Source organism: Microtus oregoni, unplaced genomic scaffold (genome assembly GCF_018167655.1).
Source record: "Microtus oregoni isolate MIOR12 unplaced genomic scaffold, Mior012 000043F_ref0000047, whole genome shotgun sequence".
Taxonomy (NCBI): Eukaryota; Metazoa; Chordata; class Mammalia; order Rodentia; family Cricetidae; genus Microtus; species Microtus oregoni.
The window spans coordinates 8,570,003-8,584,085 of record NW_024543210.1 but is presented as its reverse complement, the minus strand read 5'-3'; the positions used below and the strand labels follow the sequence as shown (position 1 = coordinate 8,584,085).

At 49.3% G+C, this 14,083-nt stretch overlaps 1 protein-coding gene across 4 annotated transcripts in view; it reads right to left on the bottom strand.

Annotated features, from left to right (window-relative positions):
- Clmn (calmin) overlaps positions 1–14,083 on the bottom strand; it is a 100,263-nt gene that overhangs the window by 22,123 nt on the left and 64,057 nt on the right. For all 4 annotated transcript variants that reach the window (XM_041633427.1, XM_041633430.1, XM_041633428.1 and 1 more), the window contains exons 3-8: positions 13,080–13,175; positions 10,394–10,477; positions 5,340–5,432; positions 4,035–4,225; positions 1,537–1,730; positions 515–597 (exon numbers count right to left, since the gene is read on the bottom strand). In XM_041633427.1, the coding sequence (XP_041489361.1) occupies positions 515–597; positions 1,537–1,730; positions 4,035–4,225; positions 5,340–5,432; positions 10,394–10,477; positions 13,080–13,175 (741 nt within the window). The remainder of the gene's footprint in view (positions 1–514; positions 598–1,536; positions 1,731–4,034; positions 4,226–5,339; positions 5,433–10,393; positions 10,478–13,079; positions 13,176–14,083) is intronic.

Sequence of the window (14,083 nt, the reverse complement as noted above, 5' to 3'; positions counted from 1 at the left end):
ATTGCTACATGCTCAAGGCCAGCTGGGGCTATAACATGAGATCCTTCCTCAAAAATGCTACCCCCCTCCCCCCCAAAAAAAATTCCCCCTAACACACACACACACACACACACACACACACACACACACATACACACCACACACACACAAACTCCACAAGCATGCTTTTGAATGGTCATTCTCTATTATAATTTTGAGCCTTGGTAAACATTGGTGAACTACTGGGCTGTTCCAGTGGGCATATTAGAGTGAAGTCTGGATGACAGGGAACTTCTGTCACCTGAATCAAGTTTGGAATTGGAAGAAGTATGTGTGAGATATGACTGGCTTTCTGTCCCATCGGAGAGCCTGATGTATGTCACAGATGGTTTAGAAATTCAAATAAGGCAAGGAACTTGAGGTCACTTTGTTGCCACCAACCACATAGAATGACACAGCCAAGCCCCTGCAGTGTCCCCTGGGGACCCAGTGAAAACGCACAGTTTTGAATTAAAAGTAAGGGAAAGAAACGTACAGGCTCCAACTCTGGAAAGCGTTCTAGAAACTGGGCCACATACGTCACAATGGACTGTTCATCCGGCATGTCAACCATGATGTCTGTTGAGAGAAACACAGCATTAGCAAAGACACATGCTTTCTCCATAGGACCACAGGGCGCTGGTGAGGAAGGCACACACGTGAAGAAATTTAGGCTCAGAAAGAGCACGATGCCTTTGGCTAAGGTCCCACAGCTGTCTGAAGGACAGATGAACTGACGTGGAGAACCTGGGATCCTACACTCGGGACTTTGCCCTCTTTCCTTGATTCCCTTCGCTGCGAGCAGTCAGCTCATTGCTGGGCCCATGAATAAGCACATCTGGTGACCATGCTAACCTGCTGCAGAGAGTCCCAAATTAAACACCCAATGTGGAGTGCAGAGTGACAAAACAGAGTTGTGCACCTTCGAAAGGAGTGTACTCCCCTAACTCTGTCATTCTGCAGGTGGGAACTGGTCCTTGAGGTATAGGCAAAGGCATGTTGGGTAAGTAAGATGTTTACGGTCATGTTGTATTAAAAAATGATCCTTCCTGCTTCCCTTCTCTTCCTCCATTTATTCTTTCTCTCTCCTTCCTTTTCTCCCTTCTTTCTTCCATCTACTGAATTGGAGATCTAAGCCATGGCCTTACGCTTGCCACAGAGCTATGCCTTCAACCCCCCTGAAAAGGTCACTTCTGAAGTAACTTCAGTGACTCAAATACGGAGGTCCTACAGGTACTATGCAGCCAATATAAATATATAACCAGGAGATTATAGAAATATACTAGCTAAATATCGATATTACATTTGATGAGTGAAAAAAGAGATAAAATTATATATATCCTAAATTATACCAATTATGTAACGATATTATAATTAGATGCACAGAAAAAAGACTATAACATAAAAAGTATTTTTTTCTTCATTAGGCTTTTATTTTTATTTTCTGAGTTTTCTACCTGGAAGAGCAGATGGCATATTTGTAATAATAATAACTAAAGGACAGAGAGGTCACTGTACCTTCCGGCTCCAGGAGCCTAGGGATGTGTAAGGTATCGTGTGCAATGCTGAAGGCCTTCTCCAGATTCTCCCGGGTGGAATCTTCCAGAGCCTGCTTCATGTCCACCAGGCTGGGATCAATGGCTTTGATGACAGCCAGGAAAGCCAGCCCACTCCTCCAGCTGCCCGCAAAGTCCTGGACCGCCACACCATACCTGATGGAAAGTAGCAAGATAGCAACCACCCAGACCAGGAAAGGAGCCTGATGAGGAGGTCTGCACGCAGCAGCCTCACTAGCTGACCTGAGAGGGCTAGGTGTTGTTCTGTGTCACCCTGAGAAGACACCCCGGCCCTGACCATCACGAGGGCCACCCTGAGAATCTTCCAATGGAGCAGGAGGTACACATTATCCCAAAAGGCAGCCAGACCCTTGGTTCCCAAGTCTCTAAAAACATGAAAGAGATTTTTTACGCTGCACCCATCACATGATGATGGAAAGCGGGCACAGGGGGATATGCTCTATTACAGACAGAGCCAGGAAGATCCAAGTGCCTATCTCAGCTGTCCCTCCATGCTTCTGCCTCAGTGACCTTGACTGGGCGCAGACCCTTTCTGAGCCTCTAACACTTTAGTTAGAAAACAGAGTGAACACAGGATGACCTTGTGGGGTACTGTGATTTGGAAGGGTGAAGTTCCCACAAGAATGTCCTCATCTAAAGCAGAACTTGGTGTGTGGAGCAGGAATACAAAAGGCACACGATGAGTGTCAGCCAGCAGCACCATGAAGATACATAAAATCACAACCTTTTTCCTTCGTGTGTGTGTGTGTGTGTGTGTGTGTGTGTGCGTGTGTGTGTGTTTGCATGTGGGGGAGGGGCACATGTGTGAAAGCTTGAGACCAACATCAAGGAGTCTTTCTTAATTGTCCTCCATTGTATTCACCGAGGCAAGGTCTCTTGCTCAAACCCGGAGCATACTGATGTGGTTAGCCTGGCTAGCCAATCTGCCCTGGGGATCACTCATAGTCCTCTGAGCTCTAGTATTACAGACGGGCTGCCGAGCCTGTAGACACTGTAAATATGAACATTCTTCCTCAGGCTCACCCAGCAAGTATTTTAATCACCGAGCCATCTCCCCGGCCCGAAAGCCGTACCTTCGAAAGAGAATGATGCCAGGTGCGGGTTCTCTTTAGACTCCATCCTTTCATGTCTTATTATGCTCATGGAATTAACAAAAATGTAACACCTTCCAAATGCTTCCAATGTAGAAGCTTCAGACCGACCCCTAACAGGTTGCAAACTCCCTAGGCAGAGCTCGTGCCAGCCTTGGCCCAGTGACCTGATCAGAGGACATTCTCACAGCCAGGCACCCAGACAATCTTCAGTAGGACTGTCAACCAAGCCAAAGTCACCAGCTGCCACATGCACTTGCCCAAGTGCAGGGACGCATGGGTAGCCACAGTGGGGCCATAGAACACTCCCATCTCCCCAGCTGCCAACTCTCGTTCACACTCACACTGGCCCCGACAATGAACTCTTTGGCTTGATTTATTTTTAAACATTTCCTGTCTTTTCATAGTAACCTATTCTAATTGTTTACACTCAACTCCCTCCTTCAATTCCCCAAAGGTCTAGCCTCTTCCCAGTCCCCGGGAGGTGTGCAGAAATGTATGAAGTGGCTGTCAGGAGAGGTACAGCTGCTCTCCCCAGTTCTGTCACAACTGTCTTGGAAGGCCTCTCAACAGGGGAAGCTTGAACAAGTAAGTGAGGTACCAGCAACTACCACCTAGGTTGTACACAGATGAGCTGTCTCCGAGTGGGTGTGGCTTCCTCTACACTAACTTGGCACCTCTGACTAAGGCCCAAGATCTGCCAGTAAAAAACCTGATAGAAGACTGCTATAACCAGGCTTAGAAAATAGCAAGAGTGCTGACTGCACAAAGCTGGGGACCTGAGTTTGAATCCCCAGTGCACACGCAAAAATCCAGGCACCGCTGCCAGTGTATGTAAGCCTGTCCCTGGGGAGCAGAGACCGGAGGATGCCAGGAGTTTGCTGGCCAGCCTAGTGGAAATGGCAAGCTTCTGATTTAGTGTAAGACTCTGTCTTGTTTTTTTGAACTTATAGAGGTCCACCTGCCTCTGCCTCCCAAGTGCTGGGATTAAAGGCGTGCCCCACCACTGCCTGGCAAAACTCTGTCTTAAGAGAATAATATGGAGAGCAGTAGAAGAAGACCCCTGATGCTTGCTCTGGCCTCTACATGCTCATGTGTGTGCGTGTCCCATACGCTTACATGCACACACCACACACAAACTGGAAAAGCACATCACATCCCTGTTCTGATGGCTTGTGAGAATCATAGGACCCGTGGATACCTAGCACCTCGGCAGATGGAGTTTGATGCACCTTACCCACCCAGGTCCATGTGTACCACTCCCTGGGCCTGGAAACAGCCTTATGGGGTAGGGTGTACCCATGGTGGACACCGGTGGGCCTGAGGCAGGTGATAGACGGCAGCTTACTTTCTTGTTTTCCGCTGCACCCACGCCAGCAGGGTCTTGATGGCCTTCCTCTGGTCTTTCACTGATACCGCCATACTCCTCTCTGTGGTGGGGGTGGGTGGGTAGGAGGAGTCGGAGTCTGTGCCCCCCGAGCCAGGTGACAAGCTGGAAGATGGGGAACTCCTGCTGAGGTTGCCCGTGAGCTCCTTTATCTAGAGAGGAAAGGGCAAGTCAGACCCAGTGATTCATAAGGGACCCCCGGCCAGTAGGTCACTCTGACCTGCATCCACGAGACCCTGGTTAGAGAGTCCAGGTTGTGTAGACATGGTTCTCAGTATATGAGAAGCTTCTCCTGAGATTCCCGTGGCTGTCACCAGCCTAAGCACACACACCCGTCTTTTGACCAGACTCTCTCTGTTCCCCTATAGCCTGGCACTCCCAGAATGCATCATGCTTCTTCAGGCTTCACCGTCCCTGTTCACTCTGGGCCTGTTGCTGGCTGTCCCTTTCTCCAGCATTGACATGGGGGGAAAACAGAAGCTCAGGCCTGCTCTACAAATTCAGACAGCATCTCAGCACCATGTACCTGCAATTCGTATGCACAGAACATCTGAGAAGCATCGCTCAGTGCACACTCCTATCCACACTGCAAAACACTATCTGGTCACTTCCTCGTGTTTTCCTCATTCTGGTCATCCCCTTATGTTAGCTGTCCCTGCTCAGAGCTCTTACAAAGCCCTGCTCACACCTCAGTTGTGACCCACATCCTCTAGTAATACAGCATCCACGTATCTTTGTGACTCCCCCAAGACGACAGAGTCCTGTCTTTCTAGCATCTGCAATACTGAAGAAACTCAACAGATGTTTACTGAATGAGCAAAGGAAGCTCTGGGGTGGATTTAAGGCATTTAACACATTTCCTGATGTTCCCGGCATCTCTCAGGAAGTCAGGTTAGAGTGACCGAGTCTTGTGCAAATCTCTCACATGGAGCATGTCTTGTGACCACTGTTGCATTTGCGGATGTGGGAACCTAGGCTCAAGTTTAAGGCTTAGACAGAAAGGGATTCATAGCTTCAAATAGTGCTTGTGCATGCACCTCTCTGGACAGCAGCAGCCCTAATGCCCCTGGAAACCTTCCCCTTATGGACCGCCTTTATATCTAAACCATGAACCTCAGTCTCCACTTCTTGGTTCTCACTCAGAAAATGGCCAAGTCTGACTCCATGGAAACTAAGCCTTATGATGTCCCTCGATGTGTGCATGCTGTTCTGTGGTTAGAGCAACGTTCAACATGACAACCACGTGCCAGAGAATAGCGGGTTTACCTGGAAGAAGAGAATGATGTTCCATATCAACCCGAGAACCAGCGAGGGGTTGCCATCCGCTATTTCTGCTGCATCGATGCTAACCAGCTTGACCTGGAAAGAAGTAGTTGATGAACGCAAAACCCCAAGGAGTCTGATCTACCACCTCCACCACCACCCAAGGCCTGACGCTGCTGACTGCACAGTTCTATTTGTCTTGGGGGACACCCAATATGTAAAACTGTATTCCATAAAAACATACAGTGCTTACCGTGGGTGGACGCCACCCTAAAGCTTTACAAGCACTTATGAGGACGGAGTCAGTTTACCCCAACCACAAGCCTATCATGTAGACACTTCCCTTACCGCTGTGTGTCAGGTGTCAGCAGGGCATGCACTGACATGCCCAGATAAATACAATCTGCCCAGAGCCACAGAGTGTGCAAAATTTCCACCATTCTCTTCCAAAAAGGGAAGGCAATAGCACAGGAAGCCTGTATGTCACACGAATACCACCAAACCCCCTGATTGAGCACACCCTTGACCAACTCAGAGCACCAACATCAGCCATCAGAAAGACAGAAATAGTGAGCCCACCACAGCAAGGGACTCTGCATCTCTACAGAATGCTCTACACGCCAGCCTGAGAAACTGTCCGGAGGTGGCTCATTTATTTCACCTGTGTCTGACCATGCAAAGATGTTCCCGATGAACCCCTAAGGCTACCTGCGGCCCGTGAACCTGCAGCATCCCAAGGATGTAGTCAGGGAGGTTCAAGTCCCTGACACCCACAGTCTGCACTTCGCATCTGTGCATGCGGAGGCTAGAGGCTGCTGTCCTGTCTTTCTCTATCAGGCTCCACGGCGTTTTTAAATTTTCATTTATTTACTTACTTACTTTATCTTATCTTATGTATCTTTTTGAGACAGGGCCTCACTGTGTTGCAATGGTTGGCCTAAAACTTGCTCTGTAGACCAGGCTGTCCTTGAACTCAGAGATCTGTCTGCTTCTGTTTCCCAAGTACCGGAACTAAAGGTGTGTATCACCATGCCGGGCTCTCTGCCTAATTTGGTGTTTTAAGTCAAAGTCTCTCAATGGACCTGGAACTCACTGATTTGGCCACACTGAGCTGTAGGTGTCTTCCTGTCTCTGTCCCCATTTGCCCCCTGGGTTGGGGGGGAAATGGAAGTGCAGACACAAACCACTGCACCTGTATTTTTTATACAAGTATTAGCTATCAAGTATCAGAACTCAGGTCATCTTAAGCACCATGTGTTTGACCCTTAACCAAGCCTATTCTGCATTTTAACACACATAGGGTTTCCTGTGTGGGCTCAGGATGGAGGGAGAGCGCCTACAGCCAGCATTTCATTCTGTGAACAGCATCTGATTCTGCATTTCAGCCTTCTGCCAACCTCTCCGGAAAGAGCCACGGAGTGAGTGCGGTGAGTGAGCCCATGCAGGCTGGATAGGTCTCTCTTCCATTTTCCTCTCCTTATTGAGCAACACTTCCCAAATGTACATAGCTGTCTTCAGGGACAAGGGGGATGAAGAGAGCCAATCAGAGCCACCTTTCAAAACCCACACTGCAAACTTCATCCTAGGACACTTGGGGGAGGAAAAACATAGAGACATTGTCATCCAGCAGTTTCTCTCTCCACTCTCCCTCTCCATCATGGGTTGTTAAACTGCTCTGGCTTAGGTCTCTGATCTTATCGGTTTATTGGGGGCTCTGACAACCCCAGTTAGGCCTGGGGTAGCCTAATTGAGGCTGACTGCCCAGCTCCCTAGTTGACGGGCCGTTCACAATCGCTGCCAAGAAGGTAATTGAGACAACACGGGCTCATCGCCGGCAGACTGGAGGCCAGGAAGGAAGTTGTCAATACTGAGAGGAACATAAGCCATCAAACTCAGGGCCAACATTCAGTCCGTGCTCCTCTGCCATCACTTGCCCCACATAACCAATCACTTGTTGAGGCTCTCTTGTCTGCTCTCCTACCCCCACGTCCCTTCTGGAAACATCCTCTGGTTTGCAGGTTATAAACCATTCCAGTCCGGTGAACCACAAGTGCTTAAGGGACTGCCATCCTCATCCTCAGTGTGGAGCCCCCCTTGGAGGAAAGAGCCTTCTTCCATTCTTGGGGATGGCCAGACGATAGAATCACCACTCTTCAGATCTCCAGGGACAATGTCCCCTCCTCTTCCCCCTAACCCAGCCTGTTCTGCCACATTGAATACCGATGAGTCCACTGGGTTATGCGATCATCCTTTCTGTTCTGGGAGCCAGCAGGTTTAGAGAGAGAGCTGACTTGGGATCTTTCATGACAATGAGCATTAACTACTGCAGGTGGCTTCCCAAGTTAGTTCCATCAATGATCTCAATGTCCCCATTTCTGAGGTGGCAAAACCAAGGCTTGGCCTGAGTAACTTAGTGGAGGTTCCAGAGCTGGTCTTATAATGAGGTTATCTGCAACCTACGATTGAAGGGAGGGAAGGAAGGGTGCATGCTGGCTGGTCCTGGGACTCCAGAACAGCAGGTTGGGTTGCTGTCTGCACCTACTTCCCAGTTCTGGGCACTGCCACCAAGGGTCCAGCAGAGCCACTGAGGCCTGCTCTTCCTGGAATCCAGGCAGTGGCACAAAGCAGGACAAATAAGGCTCCCTAAGTAATTCTGTGTATTCTGGGAATGGGACACAGCATGCCTTTGGGATGTTATCCTGCCCCCTCTCCATCACCAGCTTCCTCCTAGGAAATGGAACCAACGAGGGACTGAGCCAACAAGCATCCATGTTGGGATACTTCTAAACGTTGTTATAAAAAATTAATAAAAGGGAAGATGGGGTCAGTGCTCCCAGCTGCTGCTAGAGCAGACGGCCTGGAAAAGGCTCACACGTGGAGTACAGGAGGCCAGGTCTTCTCAGTCTCAGCCATGCTGTCCCATGGTACCATGGCAGGAACATCGCCACCCCCCATGCAGATCCTCAGTCCACATAGCCCCATCTCTGTGGGGCTGAGGCCCTTTTCATGCCCTGGAGTGTATGTTGCCTATGTGAACTTCATGCCCTGGAGTGTATGTTGCCTATGTTGCCTATGTGAACGCTCTTTCTTCTGGACTCCAACCATCTCCAGGCCTAATAGGCATCTTACATAACTTATTACCTGAATCTCCCCAAAGCTAGGTATAGCCCAGGCCCACAAAGACACTCAGATGAAAGCCTATGGCGTGCCTGGGTAACTGTGACCAGGCTCACTTGTGTGGCATTAACAGTAGGAGACCATCTCACGGTCAACTAAGGCAGAAGGGGAAGGGGTAACCTAGGCAGTTGCTCAAAGACCTCACCCATCTCCTCAGAAGTTCAGAGGAGACACTGCTTCAGGAAAGTAAATGCTAACAATGGAACATGGGTGAGCAGCGTCACAAGTTAGTCACCCAGGGAAGTGGCAGAAAATGCCCGCCCAGCCCTTAACAGGGGTGGGCACACCACTTCCTCGACAGCCCTCTGAAGAAAGATCTGTTTCGGATCCTTCTATTTAGAGAGGTATATGACTTTCCCACAGTCCCTAGAGATGAGTAGGGAGGCCAGGATTGGAAACTTAGGCCTGGTCACACTAAGGCAAGGCTGATCCTCACTCAGGTAATGGCTGACAGTGTCCCTGAGCCCAAAGAGGGAGCCCTTAGGTGAAGCTAGGAAGGGCTTGTGTTTTAAACGGCTTCACTGCATTGAGGCTGACATCGTTCAAGCCTCCCACTAAGAGCATTCGGTTCAGTGGGTCTGATGCGTTTGCCTACTTGTGTGAGCACCACTGCAGCAGACCGTGGACCACAGTCATGATTTCTGGACCCACCAATCATCATCCTGCATCCCTCTGCCTCCTCCAGACCTAAGCCACCGCTGATGTCCTGCCTCTAAAGCCGTTTCTGCATCACGGAAATTTCACATGGATGGAATCATGCAGGAAGCGCTCTTCATGTCAGTCTGCCTCTGTCACTCTGTACCCTGTGCTAGAGGTCCTATGCCATCACACACTCCAGCGCCAAATTATTTTTCACAACCAAGTTATATTCCTCGGGAGTGCTGATAAATTATGGGTCTGCTTCCATCTTTAGGCTCTGATACCAAAGGTACACCGGAGTGTTTTGTGGTCACCATGCTCTGAACCTTTCACATCTAGGACTTTCTCTACTGTGTGGTGACTGGGAGACAGAGCCCACCTCCTCTGTGGTGGTGAATGCGCTCCCCGTTCCACTTGCCTCTGGGCTGTGGCTCAGCCCAAGGCTTGACACCTACATCATCTTGCGTGGGATGACGCTGCAGTGATGGGCATCTTCCCAGACTCCCTGAAAGCAGCTGGAAGCAGCAGGGAAGGAGAGCAGGGTCACACCTCTTCCCACCCTTCAGCGGATTCTGAGATGATGCAGGCTTTCCCCAGGCTCCATCTTAGACTCTCTGGGTTCCTTCATGAGCTACTGGACATCCCTCACCCAGTTCCCTTTCTGCTGAGATAGCGCACAGCTGCCTGTCTTACATACAGAACCTCAAAGGAGACACATCTTGGGGTGATGCTTCATTCTGTGTCGACAGGTCAGACAAGCTGAAGACTTTTTACTCAGATCAGTTCAGAAACAAACCTAGTGAGAGAGGGCTTTAGGGTTGTCACCCCTGGGACTCCCCTTCCTACTTATGAAGGACAAGAAACAGTTCCAAATGCAGATCCAGAAATCTCCAAGACAGAGCCAAGCTGCTGCCTTTCCCTCTGCCACACTGACCGCCATGTCCTCGAGTCCCAAGGCTATGTATAGTTTAGCAATCAACCCCAAAGCTCTAGAAACCAAATAGCTGCCGGTCTTCTCTCAGACTGCCTATCCATAGGCACAAGCAGGGTGGGCAGGACGTTGGGGCCACATCCCAGAATGTAGCTTCTCCAAGTGACTTCCCTAAGCTTGGGAGGGGCTGGCTATTTCTGCTTTTAAGCCTTTCCATACACCCCTCAACACCACACCAAACTTGAAAATTCTGCCCTTTCTCCACAGGGCAAGCTCGCATTGCCGAGACAGATGGGCTTCAAACACTTACATTGCTATCTTCCAGAAACTTAAGTGCTTTTGCTATGTTGTTCAACCGAAAAATACGATGTGATGAGGATTTGTATTCATGCAGCTGAAAAACAAGAGAAGACAACACTAAGTAGGTGCTAGCAAGACAGCAAGCGCCCAGGACCACAGTGGCTTTCATTTATCACTTGCTCTTTGGAGAAGGTTAGCGATGGTGTTGAAAACACCCACAGAGGAGACATCCAAATGCCTGTGACACTGGGATCCTGGGACTTGACTCACTGGAGCTAGGGAAGAAGCAATCTCCACACGGGACAAATGTGTCCAGTGTTCTCCCCAGCCCTCCTCCTCTCTAGGGACCTGCAGTAACATGCTCTCATAGCACATGTGACTCTTTGCTTAGGGAAGCGAGCTTGCTGTCCTCGTCAAGGCTTGGCTCAGCTTCCCAGCAGCAGCAGACATGGCTGGTTTCTGGCTAAGAACTTTTGCAGCTGGGGCTTTGGGGAGGATGCACAACGGCCAGCTGCAGATTGGAGCTCCATTCCTGCCAGAGCGAGCACACAGCGAGCTCATCTCCAGAGCACACACGGGTCAGTTCCACCAGAAAGGACCTACTGATGGGCAGTAGAGGACTCAGCTTTGCTGAGCTGCAGGGCCAAAGGTCAAGGCTATGGAGGTTGTTGCCATGTGCCCTGGCTTCAAAGTGGGAGTCCGTCTACCGGGAACACAGAACAAGGGGCTGAAGTGTGCTTTCTTACAAGGCCTTTGGGGGCCCCTGCAGCTTGACTGAGACCTGCCAAGAATGCCTCAGCCCGCTGTGAACAGCTTCCAGGCCTGAGTGCACTCAATGGCATCTTTTACTTCCTGAGTATGAATGGGGATGACAGGCCTCTACCATGCATTTCGGAGTAGCGCTATTTGTGTGCTTGGTTGGTTGGTTTTCGAGACATGGTTTCTCTGTGCAGCCCTGGCTGTCCTGGAACTCACCATGTAGCCCAGGCTGGCCTCAATCTCACAGAGATCCACCTGCCTCTGCCTCCCGAGTGCCAGGACTAAAGGAGTGCGCCATCATGCCAGGCAAGAAGCCATGCTTTTAAAGTCAGTTCCAGAGCCAGCATGGGCTGTGTTGTGCGGTATGTGCCACGGCGTGTGCAGACAGGCACAAGGTCAAATCAAACACTCAAGATGGAGCCAGTTTCTCAACTTAAACACATCTGGCATCTAAAAGAAGGAAGATTTTATTGTTGTCTATATGGGCATGTGTGCACAGGTGCAGATGCCAGTGGAAGTGGTTGTAAGCCACCTGGTGTAGATCCTGGGAATCCAAATCCAGCCCTCTGTGAGAACCATAATCTCTGTTAACTGCGGAGTCATTTCCCAGCCCCTGTGACAGGCATCTTGGACTGGACCATTGGCCACCTTGTGGGGGAAGAGGAGGTACATCTGACAATGCCTGGGAACATTTTGGTTACGACACTAATGGGTGTTCCCAGCATTGAGAAGTTACCTCTTCTTAGCTAACAACCATGGATGGTTTTCCCTAAGTCTCAGCTGTAACTCCGGTTAACACAATGCTTAGTCCGGTAACTTGATCCTTCGGTTCCAATTCTGAACCATCACAGACTGTCCTCTGACCTCTACATATCCACTACATACTATTACATGTGTACCCTTTCCACACATGTGCGCACAAATACACAGTAATAAAATATTAAGAGAAAAAGATACTACTCAGTTACATATGTTCATATGTAACTCATTTTAAGATTCACTTATTTTTATTTTATGTATATGAGTGCATGTATGCATATGTACCGTGTGTGTAGTGTCTGCAGAGGCCACAAAAGGGCATCAGATTGGCCTTGAACTAGAGTTACAAATGGTTGTGAGCTGCCATGTGGTGCTGAGAATCGAACCTGTGTCCTCTGCAACAGCAGCCAGTGTTCTTTAACCGCTGAGCCATCTCTCCAGCTCTCATATCACTCTATTTATTTTAAATTTATTTGTGCATATGTGTCTGTCACATTGTGCAAGTGGCCTCAGAGGACAGAGAAGAATACTGGGACCTTCTGGAGCTGGAGTTAGAGGCCATTGAGACTGCCTGACGTCGGGGCTGGAAACAGAACTCAAGTCCTCCATAGGAGTAGGAAGTGTTCTTAGCTACTGAGCCATCCCACCAGTCCCACACTTCACATGATAAAGGATGTCACCCTCCAGCATTTCCTGAAGCTGAGGTACACTCTGTCTAGATGTGTGCATATATTTATTTCCCGATGTTATGGTTACATCTGGGATGTTCCCCCAATATCTACACACTGAAGACTCCAGGTGCTGCTGGCCGATACACACCAGCCTATGCGGCTATTGGCTGGTGATGGAACCTTTAGGGGGTGGGGCTTGGTGGGAGGAAGTCAGGTCTTTTGAGGTGTGCCCTTGAGAATAACGTTGGAATCCCTGGTCGCTTTCTTTTTGCTGCCATGAAAGGAGAAGCTTCCCTGCTACACATTCGTGTGATGTTCTGTCTTTCCTCAGGCCCAAAGCAACAGGACCAAGTGGCCATAGCCACTTCCAAACCCACGAGCCCAAACAAACCCTTCTTCCTTTAAACAGTTGACTTGGGCACTTTGTCACAGTGATGCGAAGCTGATGCCCAGATGAAGACGAAGCCTATGATGTACTTCCTTTTGTACTTTCTCCAACACACATACCAGATTTCGCCCGGAGAGGACTTCTAGCAAAGCCATTAGGATTTTTCCATCTTGAATATCAACGAATAGGTCCGTAACTTCTAGAGGTGGATCACACTGTAGGACAGGAGGAAAAGAAATCCGTTAGTGACCTGGGTGGTCAAGAGAGAAACTTGCAGGGCTGTAGACATGGCTCAGCAGTTAAGAGTAGTGGCTGCTCTTCCAGGAGGGCCCAGGATTCAATTCCCAGCACCCACACGGCAGCATGCAGAAGTCTGTGGCTCCAGTTCCAGGGGATCTGACACCCTCACAACAATGCACGTAAGATAGTTAAATAAATTATCTTTTAAAATAAATTATCTTTTAAAAAAAAGAGAGAAACTTGCAGGCAGAAGGATCACCTGAGAGCCAGAAGCCCTGGAAGGGACCTCTGGCCAGCAGGTGTAGGACTGCTTGGCATGAGAGCTGTATAAAGGAACGAATTAAGAGGCTTTGGAGGACCCCCTAACATGAGATCTCAGACCCCAAGGCTGGATCACAATCAGGCTTCTGTCTAAGGAGAGTAAGAAATGGCACGCCCCATATGTTTCCAAAGCATAAGGGAATTTGGGGTCCAGGGTGATGATAGCTCAGTTGATAAGTATCCGCTGTTGTACCAGCATGAGGACCTGGGTTCAAGCCTCCAGTGCCCACATAGACAGCTGTTATCCCAATGGCAAGAGGTTGACACAGGAGGACCCCTGAAGCTTGTTGGTCAACCAGCTTTGCTGAATCAGTGAGCCCCAGTCCCACCCAGTAAGGGATGCTATCTACAAAAAACAAGGGGGGTGGCTTCTAGAAAACACAACTGAGATTAACCTCTGGCCTCCACAGGCACTCATATTCTACCTATCTACATACATCAAAATAACACACACACACAGATACACAGATACACACACACACACACACACACACACACACACACACACACACGACTTCTGTTACGGCTCATGGAAAATTACCTAGTGCAAACACTCAGTTTT